Consider the following 15,410-nt stretch of genomic DNA (forward strand, 5'->3'; position numbering starts at 1 on the left):
CAGCACAACATAAATGGAGAGACTCTCCCAATAATTATTAGAGAATATTTTAACAATTTTATGATAATACCTTGCAAAACAAAGAATTTTTATAAATAATACTTATCAAAACTGATAGATGTGTAGCCATTTAACAAATTGAATAAGTAGTTTAAAATCTTTCCAATCCCCCGCCAAAAAAAACTATTACGTATTGTTTTGGTGACTCTACCAAATACAGTCATACACTATATAATAATGTTTTGGTCAACAATGGGCCATGTATATGAGGTGGTCCCATAAAATTATAATGGATATGAAAAATTCCTATCACTTAGTGATGTAGCTATGGTGATGTTGTAACACAGGGCATTACTCATGTGTTTGTGGTGATGCTGGTGTAAATAAACCTATTGCCCTGCCAGTCATTTAAAACTAGCATATACAATTATGGAAAGTATATAATACTTGATAATGATAATAAAATACTATGTTACTGGTTTACGTATTTACTATACAATACTTTTTAGTCATTATTTTTAAATGTACTCCTTCTACTTAAAAAACAAAAAGTTAAATGTAAAACAGCTTCAGGCAGGTCTTTTAGGAGGTAGTCCAGCAGTAGCCATTGTTATCATGGGAGATGACAGCTCCATGTGTTAATGCTCCTGAAGTCCTTGCAGTCAGACAAGAGGTTGAGGTGGAAGACAGTGATATTGATGATCCTGACCCTGTGTAGGCCTAGGCTAATGTGTGTGTTTGTGACTTCGTTTTGAACAAAAAAGTTTAAAAAGTTAAAAAGTTTTTAGAATGTTTCAATAGAAAAAAAACTTATAGAATAAGGATGTTAAAAAGAAAATATTTTTGTATAGCTGTACAATGTATGTTTCAAACTGTTATTACAAAAGAGTCAAAAAGATTTTTAAAAGTTTGTAAAGTAAAAATGTTATAGTAAGCTAAGGTTAATTTTATTACTGAAGAAAGAAAACTTATAAAAATAAATTTAGTGCAGCCTAGGTGTACAGTATTTATAAAGTCTACAGTAGTGTGCAGTAGTTGTAGGTCTTCACATTCACTAACTACCCACTCACTGACTCACTTTGAGCAATTTCCAGTCCTGCAAGTTCCATTTCATAGTAATGGCCTGCAAAGTTGTACCTTTTTTAAAAAAATCTTTTATACCATATTTTTACTGTCCCTTTTCTATGTTTAGATATATAAATACTTGCTATTGTATTACAGTTGCCTATAGTACCCAGTATAGTAACACGCTGTACAGGTTTGTAGCCTAGGAACAATAGGCTATACCATCTAGCCTAGATGTGTAGTAGACTCCGTAATGTTCATAGGTTGGTGTAAGTACACTCTGTAATGTTCATAGAATGGCAAAATGGCCTAGCAACACATTTCTTAGAACATATCCCCATCATTAAGTGGCACACAACTGTATGAGTGATCCCTATTTTATATGGACTGTTCCTGAGAATAGAAAAAGAAGGAATAGTTTTCAATGAATTTAATGAACCCCAGTATAACTCTTATACTAACATAAGATCATGTGAATATAGTATCAAGTGGGAATGTGATTAGTATAAAACCAATAGTAAAAACAATTACTACAATGGCAATATCAATAGCAGTATCTAGTAAATGTGAAGATATGCATGGCCTATATCCTAGGAATTCTGCTCCTAGATATATCTCCTCGAAACTCTTGGATGTGCATACTGGGAGACATAACAGAGTGTGTTCACAGCAATATTGTTTATATTAAGAAAAACCTAAAGTGATCCAAATGGTCATTGAGAGAACAGTGACAGAAGAGTGAATAAACTGCAATATTCATACAATGGAATATTATACAGTTTTTAGAGCAAATGAACTATAGCTAGGCTCATCAATATAGACAAAATATTTTCAAAAGGATGTTGACAAAACCCAGCAAAACTAAACAACGTATTGTTTAAGATGACACATATTTGTAGTAAAACTGGAAAGAACAGTAAAGAGATGATAAACACAAATCTAGGATATTGTTACCTTTGCAGAGGAGACAATCAAGGAAGGCATTATATTGACTTTTAAAGTATTGGTGATTAATCTAGGTGGTGGATATGTGAGTATTCTTTAATTACTAATGTTTATGAATATATATTGTTTATATTAAGCTGTATATATATGAAATATTCATTTATAAAAATTAACTTTAACTTCTGAGATTTTATTATAGAAGAACAAACATTTGAGAATTATCAGGAAAAAAATATGAAAAATAAGCTCTTGAAGAATAGTATTACCTACTCTTAACATGTATCATAAATCTAAAATAGGTGAAAGTTTATTAATGACACATGAATAGGGTAACATGTAATAGAAGAATACTTAAAAAAGATTCTAATTAATAATCCTTAGAGGAATTTGAAAGTACATTGCAAATAAAAAGAATAGAATGCCATGGGAAGAGAACAATCAGAAAACAGGAAAGAGATTTTGAAAATTAAATATATGACTTTCTGAATTCAGAAATTTAGTACAAAGGGTTCGAGGATCAATTCAATAAGTTTTCCCAGAAAGCAGGGCAGAAGGACAAAGAGAAAGTAAAGAGTAAAAGGTTAAGAGATCATTCCAAGAAGTCTTATATCTATTATGTGTTTACTAATAATAATAGCTAGTAATTATACATTGCATGCAGTGTACCAGACACCGTTCTAAGCAATTTATCTGTATTGATTCATTTAATCCTACCAACTAGGGTACTCTGATGGGTCCTACTTTTTTAGATGGTGAAACTGTGGCACAGAGAGCTTAAGTAACTTGCCCAAGGACACATAGCTGATAAGTGGTAAAACTGGAATATGACACTAGGCCGGCAGGCCTAACCAAAACATTATACTACCTCTCACTAACATATTAATGCTAAAATGTTAATGTCTATGTGTTTTTGAAAAATAATCACAAAGAGGCAACTTTCTAATTGGTCATTCTGTTTTTAGGTCTGTATTTTGAAACTAGGAGTCATGCAATTGTTGTGAAGCTTAGAAATTACAATGTTTTAACTAAGTTTTGCCTCAAATTACAGTTTCTCAAACTTTAGAGAAGAGTTTTAAATAATGGAGAATATATGTTAAATTTTTTTTTTTTTTTTTTTTTTGAGACGGAGTCTTTCTCTGTCGCCCAGGCTGGAGTGCAGTGGCGCGATCTCGGCTCACTGCAAGCTCCGCCTCCCGGGTTCACGCCATTCTCCTGCCTCAGCCTCTCCGAGTAGCTGGGACTACAGGCGCCCGCCACCACGCCCGGCTAATTTTTTGTATTTTTAGTAGAGACGGGGTTTCACCATGGTCTCGATCTCCTGACCTCGTGATCCGCCCGCCTCGGCCTCCCAAAGTGCTGGGATTACAGGCTTGAGCCACCGTGCCTGGCCAAATTTTTATATTCAATTAAAACAAATTTTTTACTAATTTATCAGTAATGCTTTGAAATTGTTTCATTACAATATAAATAGGAATAGCATTTAAGCTACTCAGCATTTATCTTCAGGATATGTATTAGAATTTTGCAGTTGCTATATCTTGATGATACTGGATTTCCAGGGTTACCTTGAAGAACTCTTACGACTTCGAGAGAACCAACTATCTGAATCTGTCTCCCAGAATAAAATACTACTTCAAAGGATTGAAGATTCTGATCTGGCTCATAAACTGGAGAAGGAACAATTAGAATATATAATTGTGGAGCTTCAAGATCAGCTGTAAGTACAAGCCTTTTAGAAAAATGTTGGTAGTATGTAAACATTAAGACAAAATGTCATGTTTTGATATAGGAGGCAAATTGCAAGAAATCTTATTGCCTGTTAAATTCTTTTTCACCTACACTTTTTTGAAAGTTTACTTTTGTTTTTGTTATTACAAAAGTAATCCATGTTAATTGCAGAAACTTAAAAAAATACAAGAAAAGGCCGGGTGCAGTGGCTCCTATCTGTAATCCCCCCCACTGGGGAGGCTGAGTTGGGCAGATTGCTTGAGCCCAGGAGTTAGAGACCAGCCTGGGTGACATGGCAAAACCCCATCTCTACTAAAAATACAAAATATTAGCTAGGCATGGTGGCATATGTCTGTGGTCCCAGCTACTCAGGAGGCTGAGGCAAGAGGATCGCTTGAGTCCGGGAGGTCAAGGCTGCAGTGGGCTCTGATTGAGCCACAGCACTCTACTCTGGGTGACAGAGCAAGACTCTGTCAAAAAAAAAAAAAAAAAGGTAAGAAAATACAAGAAGAGAATAAAAATTACCTTCAGTTGTGTTACCCAGCATAAACTGGTTATAACTTGGTGTATATTATTCCAAATGCATATGTATAATTCTTAAAGTAGTTACTGATTGACTGAGTACAAATAGATGGTATTTAGACTAGTGCTACTCAAAGTATAGTGCTGGTGTATTAACTGTTACTAGGTTGTACCAGAATGTCACTAAGCAGAGTTTAGGATAGCTGAGTTATTTTTTAAGAGCAAGACTTCTTTTGATGAAGAAAGCAGTATAATGAGCTACTTTCTGGTACAAGCCTCTTGTCACTGTTCAAAGCACTTGTACTAATCATATTTTGTCAGGCTTGCTTTGTTCAATTTATTGTGAAAATTTTCACATATTAATATTTAATCTTAAAAAATAATTTAAATTTTTTTATTTTGAAATAATTTCAAACTTTCAGAAAAGTTATAAGGACAGTTCAAAGAATTCCCTTATGACATTTCCTAGATTCATTATTTTCAACATTTTGCCACATTTGCCTTATAATTCTCTCCCTTTCCCTAAACACACATACATTTTTTAACCACTTCAGAGGTTGCATACATTATGGTCCTTCATTTCTTACTGCTTCAGTGTCATTCTTAAGAACTAAAATGTTCTCTTATATGATCATAGTTCAGTTGTCAATTAAAGATATTTAAATTGATATGATACTTTCACCCATAATTCATATTCCAGTCTTGTCAAAAGTCTAAATAATGTCCCTTACTACAAATTTTGTTTCTTTGGCACTGGATCCAATTCAGGATTGTGTTCGCATGTGGTTGTCAGCCACTTTAAACTTAGAACAGTTTTCAGTCTTTTTCTTGCATGAGATTGATATTTCTAAAGAAAACTAGCTAGAATTCTTATAGAATGCCCCTTAATTTGTGTTTCTTTACTTTTTCCTTATGATTAGAATGAGCTTATCCATTCTTTGCTGGATTACAACATAAGTAGTTATGTTCTGTTGGGGATATGATACCCAGAGGCACATAGTCTGTTGGACCTTTATTAATGATACTAATTTTAATCATTTGGTTAAGGTGTTTTTCTCTTCTGTATAGTTACTGCTGTTCCTTCTGTTCCTTATAAATTAATTAACACGTAATTTATAAGTAGATACTTTAAAAATTTCAACTTTTATTTTGTATTCAGGAGGTATATTTGCAGGTTTGTTACATGGATATGTTACATGATGCTGAGATTTGTGGTATGATTGATCCTGTCACCCAGGTAGTGAGCATAGTACCCAGCAGGTAGTTTTTCAACCCTTACCCCCCACCCTTCCTCTCCCTTCTCGTAGTCCCCTGTGTCTAATAATGCCACTTTTATGGCCACGTGTACCGATTATTTAACTACCAGCTATAAGTGAGAACATGAGGTATTTGGTTTTCTGTTTCTGCATTAATTTACTTAGGATAATGGCCTCTAGCTGCATCCATGTTGCTGCAAAGGACATGAGTTCATTCTTTTTTATGGCTGCATAGTAGTCCATGGTATTAATGTACTGCATTTTCTTTATCCAATCCACTGTGAATGAGCTCCTCGGTTGATTCTATGACTTTGCTATTGTCAATAGTGCTGTGATGAACATAGGAGTGCATGTCTATTTGGCAGACCAATTTATTTTCTTTTGGATATATACCTAGTAATGGTATTGCTGGGTTGAATGGTAATTCTGTTTTAAGTTATTTGAGAAATCTCCAAACTGCTTTCCACAGTGGCTGAACTAATTGATTCCCATCAACAGAGTGTAAGCATTCCCTTTTCTCCATAGCCTTATCAGCATCTGTTGTTTTGCAACTTTTTAATAATAGCCATCTGACTGGTGTCAGAATGGTTTTGATTTGCATTTCTCTGATTATTGTGTTGAGCATTTTTTCACATTTGTTGGTTGCTTGTATGTCTTCTTTTAAGTATCTGTTCATGTCCTTTGCCCACTTTTTACTGGGGTTATTCTTGTTGATTTAAGTTCCTTGCAGGTTCTAGATATTAGACATTTGTTGGATGCATAGTTTGTGAGTATTTTTTCCCAATCTGTAGGTTGTCTGTTTACTCCGTTGATAATTTCTTTTGCTTTGTAGAAGCTCTTTAGTTTAATTAGGTCCCACTTGTCAATTTTTGTTTTTGTAATTGCTTTTGAGGACTTAGTCATAAATTCTTTTCCATATGTTACATTATTCTGCATATGGCTACCCAGCTATCACAGCACCACTTATTGAATAGGGAGTCCTTTCTCCATTGCTTATTTTTGTCAACTTTGTCAAAGATAAGATGGATTGTGGGTATGTAGCTTTATTTCTAAGTTCTCTGTTCTGTTCCATTGGACTTTGTGTCTATTTGTGTAACAGTACCATTCTGTTCTGGTTACTATAGACTTCCTTGTAATATAGTTTAAAGTCAGGTAATGTGACGCCTCCAGCTTTGTTATTTTTTTTTAGGATTGATTTGGCTATTTTGGTTCCATATGAATTTTAGAATTTCTTTTCTAATTCTGTGAAAAATGATGTTGGTATTTTAATAGGGATAGCAGTCAATCATGCAATTTGCTCTGTAGGTTGCTTTGGGCAGTATGGTCATTTTCACAGTATTGATTCTTCCAATTCATGAGCATGGAATGTTTTTCCATTTGTTTATGTCATTTGTGATTTCTTTCAGCAGCGTTTTGTAGTTCTCCTTGTAGAGATTTTTCACCTAATTGCTTAGATGTATTCCCAGGTATTTTGTCCATGTGTGGCTGTTATAAGTGGGATTGTGTTTTTGAGGTGACTCTCAGCTTGACTGTTATTGGTGTATAGAAGTACAACTGATTTTTTTACATTGATTTTATACCCTGAAACTTTACTGAAGTTGTTCTTCAGTTCTAGGAGCCTGTTGGTGGTCGTCATGGTTTTCTAGGTATATAATTATATCATCAGGAAAGAGAGACAATATGACTTCTCTTTTACCTATTTGGATGCTTTTTCTTTCTTTTTCCTATTGCTCTGGCTAGGACTTCTAGTACTACATTGAATAGGAGTGGCCAGAGTGGGTGTCTTTGTCTTGTTCTACTTCCCAAGGGGAATGTTTCCAGCCTTTGCCCATTCAGTATGATGTTGGCTGTGGGCTTGTCATAGATGGCTCTTATTATTTTAAGATACATTCCCTCAATACCTAGTTTTTTGAGGGTTTTTATCATGAAGGGATGTTGGATTTTATTGAAAGCTTTTTCTATGTCTGTTGATATGATCATATGGTTTTTGTTTTTTATTCTGTTTATGTGGTAGATCACATTTCTTGATTTGCTTATTTTGAGCCATCCTTGCATCCAGAAATAAAGTCTACTTGATCGTAGTTAACTTTTAGAGGTGCTGCTAGATTTAGTTTGGTAGTATTTTATCGAGTATCTTTGCCTCTATCTTCATTAGGGATACTGGCCTATAGTTTTCCGATTTTGTTTTGTCTTTCATTTTGGTATCAAGATGATGCTGGCTTCCTAGAATGTGTTACAGAAGAGTCCATCCTCCTTGGCATTTTGGAATAGTTTCAGTAGGATCGACACCAGCTCTTCTTTGTTTGTCTGGTAGAATACAACTCTGAATATATCTGGTCCAGGACTTTTCTTAGTTGGTAGGTTTCTTATTACTGTTTCAGAGCTTATTGCTCTGATCAGGTTCTCAATTTCTTCCCACTTTAATCTTGGGAGGTTGTGTGTTTCTGGCAATTTATCAATTTCCTCTAGATTTTCTAGTTTGTGTGCATAAAACTGTTCGTAATAGTCTCTGAAGATATTTTGTATTTCTGTGGGATTATCTGTAATGTCAACTCTGTCATTTCTCATTGTGCTTATTTGGATCTTCTTTCTTTTTTTCTTTGATAATAGCTAACAGTCTATCAATCTTGTTTATCCTTTCAAAGAAATTATGTTTGGTTTTATTGATCCTTTGAATAGGTTTTTGTGTCTCAGTTTTGTTCAATTCTGCTCTGATTTCAGTTATTTCTTTTCCTTTTCTAGCTCTGGGGTTAATTTATTTTTGTTCTTTTAGTTCCTCTAGGTACGATGTTAGAGTGTTGATTTAAGATCTTTCTAACTTCTTGATGTAGACATTTAGTGATAAAAACTTTTCTCTTAACACTATTTTTGCTGCATCCCAGAGATTTTGGTATGTTGTATCTCTTTTTCATTTATTTTAAAGAATTTTTAAATTTCTGTCTTAAGTTCATTGTTTACTCAAAAGTTATTCAGGTATATGTTGTTTGGTGCCAATGTGATTGTGTGATTTTGAGAGATTTTCTTGCTATTCACTTCAATTTTTCTTCCACTGTGGTCCACATATATGCTTGGTATGATTTCAGGTTTTTAAAAATTTATTTGGACTTGCTTTATGGCCAAGCATGCGGTCAAACTTAGAATATGTTCAGTGTGCCAATGAAAATAAAGTATATTGTGTGGTTGATGGGTAAAGTATTCTTTAGATGTCTATTAGGTCCAACTGGACAAGTCAATTTTACATCCAGAGTTTGTTAAGTTTTCTGCGTTAATGATCCGTCTAATGCTGTTAATGGGGTGTTGAAGTCCACTACTATTACTGTGTGGCTAAGTCTTTTGTAGATCTAGAAGTACTTGCTTTATGAATCTGGGTGCTCCAGTGTCAGTGCCTGTGTGTATGTGTGTGTGCATGTTCGTGTGTGTGTGTATGTATATATATATATATATATATATATATGAGTTAAGTCTTTTTGTTGTATTGAACTCTTTATCATTATGTAATGACCGTAATGACCTTCTTTGTCCTTTTTTAGTGTTGTTTCTTTAAAGTATGCTTTATGCGATATAAGAATAGGACCCCCTGCTCTTTTTTGTTTTTAGTTTGCATAGTAGATCTTTCTTCATGTCTTTACTTTGAGCCTGTGGGTTTCATTATATGTGAGATGGTTCTCTTGAAGATAGCAAGTGGTTGGGTCTTGTTCTGTTAGCCACCTTGCCTCTCTGTGTTTTTTAAGTGGGGCATTTAGACCATTTACATTCATGGTTAATACGGCTATGTGATGTTTTGATCCTATCCTCATGCTGTTAGCTGGTTGCTTTGTAGTCTCGATTTTGTAGTCTCAATAAGGTCTGCAGGCTATGTATTTAAGTGTGTTTTTGTGGTAGTACATATTGTTATTTCATTTCTGTGTCTACAACTCCCTCAAGGATCTCTTGCAAGGCTGGTCTGTTGATAATGAATTCTCATAGTGATTGCTTGTCTGGAAAATATTATACATTTCCTTTTCTTATGAAGCTTAGTTTGGTGGGATATTAAATTCTTGACTGGTGTTTCTTTTCTTAAAGAATGCTGAAAATATATTCCCAGTCTTCTCTGGCATGTATAGTTTCTGTTGGGAAGTCTACTGTTAGCCTGATAGGATCCCCTTTGTAAGTGATATGACCCTTTTCTGTAGCTACCTTTGAGATTTTTTCTTTCACATTGACCTGGAAAGTCTGAAGATTGTGTCTTGGGGGTGGTCATCTTGTATAGTATCTCATAAAGTTTCTCTGAATTTTTTTGAATTTGTATGCCAACCTATCTAGTGAGATCAGGGAAATTTTTCAGTTCCAGAAGTTCACTTTAGTTCTTTCTTAAAATGACTGTGTTGTCATTCAACTCTTAGATCATTTCACTGGCTTCCTTGAAATGGATTTCAACTTTCTTTTCAATATTGCCATCTAGATTTTGAATTCTATATATGGCATTTCTGATATTTCACTCTGATTAGGATTCATTGCTAGGGAGCTAGTGTGATCCTTTAGAGGTAAGGAAATGCTCTGACTTTTTGAATTGCTGGAGTTCTTGTGCTAATTTCATCTCATCTGAGGGGGCTAGTGTTTCTTTTTCTTTTATAAACTGCTCACATTTGGATGGGGCTTGTTTTCATTTTCTTTTTTTTAAATCCCTTGAGGGTTTGACTGTTGTGTATAGTTGGTTGGCTTTGTTTTTGGGTCTTTTCAGAGGGCCAAGGTTCTGTAGGGGTTCCTTAGTTTGGGCTAGTTTCCTCATTGGGTTTCACAGGCATGGTGTGCTAAAGGAATTTATTTTTGTTTGGTGGTGTAATTCAGGCTGTGATGCAGTAGATGGCATATAAGAGTAAGGGCTGGCAGATATGCTTACTCAGCTATAAGCCTCCTTTGTATTTCAGTGCCTTCATAGCAGTGCTTTGGGGGAGGGAGAGATGTGGTGGTAGGGGAGATGTAGTGAGGGGAGATGTGGTTGGGGGAGATGTAGTAGGGGGGAGATATTGTTGGGGGGTAGAAGATTACCCCCTCACTAAGTCTGTTCCTAGGTTTTGGGGGAACCCCTCCGGTCATGGATGTCCTGCCTATGTTTCCTTAGCCCTAAGGGGGACGCTGGTTGGCTGCATACCCCCTCCCTAAGGGACCTCTCAAGCTGAAGCTTAGATCACCAGAAACTCATAACTCCCTGGGGACCCATTGGTCCTCTGAGCTTGGCAGAGTCAGAGTAGGTTGTGGGATATGTCTTTGGTGGTCTGGTTATGAACTGGGTCAAGGGCAGAGGATCCCCAGGAAGGGTGTTTGTGCCACGGATTTATAGCTCATGTGGTGCCTGCAGCCCAGGGTTTTTAGCCTGGCAAATGGCTGTGGGATCCCCCAAGCAGATCTCCCTCCAGTGTCTGCCCCAGGAACAGACCTAACCAGCTAGATTTGTCCCAAGCTTTCTGTGCTGAAATTGCTGGGCTGTCCCAGGTGTTCCAGGCCATGGGGCTCCCTCAAGCAGAAGGTGCAACTGGTCAACAGAGTGAACCCTTCCCAGGCTGGTCTTGTGGAAGGAAGGATGCCCAGCTCCCTTGGCGGCACATGAACTCACGCCTCCGTGTGTTCTCAGAGTGGGGGCTCCCTCCTCACTAGAGCTCTAACGACAGATTCCAGTTCTGAAACCCTGGGCAGTGTACTCCAACCCTGGGAGGTTGGGACTGGGCCTGCGGCTTGGTCCTCTGGCCCCATGGGGTTGAACACCAGCTGTGTGGGGGAAGCTAAACTGCTCCCAGGTTACTGGCAAAACACTCAGGCAGGGCAGTGCAGGCTGTGCTCTGTGCACCCTCTTACAGGAATGGCCAGGCAGGTGGCTTTGAGAGGAGCTGAAAGACAAGGGGGCATGTGGATCAGCCTTGCCCAATCCCATGAGAAAGGGAGCACTACTTTCTCCTGGCTCTGCAGTCAGTAGGGGCTACAGTCACTCAGAGCAAGATGGAGAGACTTAGGGGATGGGAACCTATGGTTGCATTTTGCTGTAGCTGTCTCATGTTCCACGAACGCTTCTGAGCTCTGCACAGGTTTGAGCTCTGCCTCTGCATACTCTGTGCGCAATTCCTTTGCCAATTCAAATGTCTGTGTGGGTTGTGGGATCTTTTATAGTTAGCATCCCAGAGGTGTGGTGTTCTGTAGTTCCTTCACTCCCCCCTTGCTTTGGCTCTGTTCAGGACCAAGAGCTGGTCCTTGTGCTAAGAGATTCTATGCAGGCTTTCCAGCTTCCTTTTCAACCTTGGTGTCTGCATCACCTCTCTCTCAACTTTCAGTGTTTTCTCTCAAACAATCTGTTTGAAATGTGATGGTTTACGTGATATTTTGGTTTCTCTTGAAAGGAGATGTGTTTCCTGGCTGTATCTAATTGGCCATCTTGTCCCCTCCCTCCTAAAAACTTTCCTAGAATTGGACTCTGCAGACACTGTCCCAGTAGCAGCCCAGCTCCACTTCCTCCTTCCAGTGTTATTTTGTAACGAGATACTTTGAGACTAAGTAAATATAAAAGATGATTTTTTTAAGTTAGAAAGTTTTATTAAGGAACAAAAATTTTAATAATTTTAGGAATTTGGATTTTGATGAAAAGAATTATGTCAAAAAATGAATTATGTTTACATATTTTTTCTTCTGTTTTTTTTTTTTAATGGTATTTTAAAGAGAGTTTGTCCTATGTGGGGAAGAGGTTAACACCTTTCTTAACCCCTTGCTTCCATTCGCAGGGAGAAAAATATCAAGAGCCAAACAGTAGAGATTTCTGGTTATTAAAAACCAGATTTCTGGTTATATAAAATTATAATTTTACAATTAAAATATGAAGAAGATAATTTCATTTTTCTTTTGCAAACAATACTAGTAGTTTAAATGCTTTTAACATAAAAATAATTATGAAATCACTTTATTTTTTCAAAAGGGATATTTTCATTTGAAGAATTAAATTTAAATGGATCACATTTATCTTACTTTGGATAATTGAAAGGAAACAAAGACTTTCAAACTTTCAAGTTTGAGAAATTAATCTACCTGAGTTATGATTTTGTCATATTTCTGGATATAGGAGTGCCATTGATCCTCTTGATTTTTGCAAAGGAAGCTTTCAATTTCCTTTAATACCTTTAATACCCTTAATTTTAATTAAATATTACTAGAGCAACAAAAAAAATTATGGCCACTGATCAGAATTAGACTATTTTCTTGAGTTTAGAGGTTGAAGATTTACTTTCATACAGTATGGCTTCAATTTCTAGATAGGGATAAGGCTCATGTGTCTTATAAGATTCTTTCATACAAAAACCACTTTCAAGGATACTGAACAGGAGCATAAGATGCATTTCTTTGTGAATGTTCACTATTCACTACTTTATCAGAATCAGCTTTAAGAAATGCAGAACAGTGTGGATATTTTTGCAGCTATAGTGAAAGAGTGAACATGTTTTATCCTTATCTTGCTGAGATTTTTAAAATATCAACTGTCAAGAAGGCCTACAATCAAAGTTGGGCATTGAAATTTCCTTTGTTACTCCTGAGAAGATAAAAGTAGCCCTCAGAAAATTAAAATTGTAAAGGAAAAGGCCAGAGAAGGAATACTGACAGGTAGAATATGAGGCATGTAATATTTGCTTCTACATTGTGTTGATTTTTTTTTCCTGGGCAATTTAAATCCTGAGTCACTTATTTTTATGTATTTCTTGATGATTAGATGTATTTTGAATTACTGTTAACATGCTTTTTGATTATGTCTTTGAATACTCATAAAATCTATACATTTTGTAGTTTGGGCAACAGAGTACAAGTTAGTGTGGAGTATTACAGGAGCACTCTAAAGCTGTCTGGAAAATCAGGACTGTGCTCTACACTTTCCAGTTGTGAGGTCTTAATGTTCTGGAGCCTCTGTTTCTTCATCTATATAACAGAGATAACATACTCACTTTGTGAATCATTATGAGTATTAATGGTGTTAGGTATATAAAGAAGAATGCATTCAAAGAAGGTTTATTCCTCTGCTTTTACATATGGAAACCTTAAAATCTCCTTCATAAATTCACTCAGGGAGATAAGGAGAAAATTAAAACCTTATGTCAAAATGCTACGGATCAAACAATGAGTTTTGACTCTATCATATTATCCCCAAGTTCCAAGAAACTCACTTTCTGATTTCCAAATGGCAATGGGATTAATCTTTAAAATAATAGAATAGATTTGTATGTACCATGCATGTGAGTAAGACATACGTGTTTGCTTCTTAACAGGTATCACTTGTAACTATAATTCTTTTTATCAGTCATATGTTTGATGCAATACTAATTTAAAGTATTTTAAAAGGCATTGACAAAGGTATATTTGAATGATTAAGATTGTGGTGGGCCAAGCACAGTGGCTCATGCCAGTAATCCCAGAGCTTTGAGAGGCCAAGGTGAGAGAATCACTGGAGGCCTGCAGTTCGAGACCAGCCTGGAAAATACAGCAAGACCCCATCTCTACAAAATACGAAAAATTAGTTGGGTGTGGTGCTGTGTGCCTGTAGTCCTAGTTTTTTGGGAGGAACTATGATGGCATAAGTGCATTCCAGTCTGGGAAATAAAGTGAGACACCGTGTCCAAAACAAAGAGAAAAAGATTTTGGTGGGTAGAATATTTAAGTGTTGAGTCATTTCAATCTTCTACTATTATGATTAGTAATAATAGTATAATTTCATTGGGAGATACAGGATTATTCTAGGTGTTGGTTCTTATGGTTTTATGGAAATCTGTGTACAGCTTGACTTTAGTTTGCTCCAGTAACTCTTTTAACTCTTATTTATATATTAAATTTTATTCAATAAAAGAAATATAAACAAGCTTAAAGTACCAATTGTACTTTGGATCAGTATATGGAAAGTTTGTTAAAAGATTTAAAAATGTATTCTGTTTATGGCCTTTTCAAAACTTATTGTCATAATTATTTATGCTAATTGGTGGAAAAACTTCAGTTTTGAATTTAGTATTTTTCAGTAAACATATATTTAAATGTATACTTTGTACCTGAGATTGCCCAAGTAGTTGAGAATATCGAGAATAATAAGGCATGTTCTCTTTTTACATGGGATTCAAAATCTCCTGAAGTAGTTAGATTTAACATCATCAATCACATTGTTACTTGAAGGGTGCCATATGTAAGAGAGGGGTTTTGTCAACATCTAGAGGTATAGACTGTCAGATAGATGATCTGTTGTACAAATGATTCTTTGTGAAACATGCATTGCAACCTCAGGAATAAATAGCCGTGGAACAGCATGCAAAGCTTGAACACATTTGTCATATTTAACACCAATAATTGTTTTCTATTTTGTTTTCCTAGTTAGCTGATGAATGTTTTTTCTCTTTATGCTTTGAAAGATTGTGGCAACAGTAACCTGTCCTATATGGTTTCCTAGTAAAGAAACTGAAGTGTCACTCATAGTGAAATATAAGTAAAGAATAATTCATTGTTAAAATTAGGCCATTGTTACAGTTGAAAAGCCAATTTGGTGTAATTCATAGTGAGTACTGATGGCATGATCTATCAGCCTGCAAACCATAAGTCAGTGATACTATGCCATTCTGATGCACAAGTTTAAGATGACTGGTATGAATCCTAACAAGAGTGCAATGGTGACATTATAATGGACAGATTATGACAGTTCCTACTCATCTGGTCATGTGTTCATTTTGGCAGGTAATAATTCTAATTAAAATTTAAAATTAAAATCTTGTTAATATGTATTATATAATCTACTGCCCATATATGGATGAAAAATCAAGAAAATGTATCCAGAAGAGAAAAATGCCAAGCCCCATAAGGGTAAAACCATGTTATATTGCACTTCCTTGGGTATTAATTGGAAATTAGATA

The 15,410-nt window shown here is 35.8% G+C and overlaps 1 protein-coding gene across 3 annotated transcripts in view; it reads left to right on the forward strand.

Annotated features, from left to right (window-relative positions):
- The window catches only part of RUNDC3B (RUN domain containing 3B), a 199,541-nt gene that overhangs the window by 144,247 nt on the left and 39,884 nt on the right, over positions 1–15,410 (forward strand). For all 3 annotated transcript variants that reach the window (XM_003252340.4, XM_003252338.4, XM_003252339.4), the window contains one exon: positions 3,570–3,727. In XM_003252340.4, the coding sequence (XP_003252388.1) occupies positions 3,570–3,727 (158 nt within the window). The remainder of the gene's footprint in view (positions 1–3,569; positions 3,728–15,410) is intronic.

This window comes from Nomascus leucogenys, chromosome 11 (assembly GCF_006542625.1).
Source record: "Nomascus leucogenys isolate Asia chromosome 11, Asia_NLE_v1, whole genome shotgun sequence".
Classification (NCBI taxonomy): Eukaryota; Metazoa; Chordata; class Mammalia; order Primates; family Hylobatidae; genus Nomascus; species Nomascus leucogenys.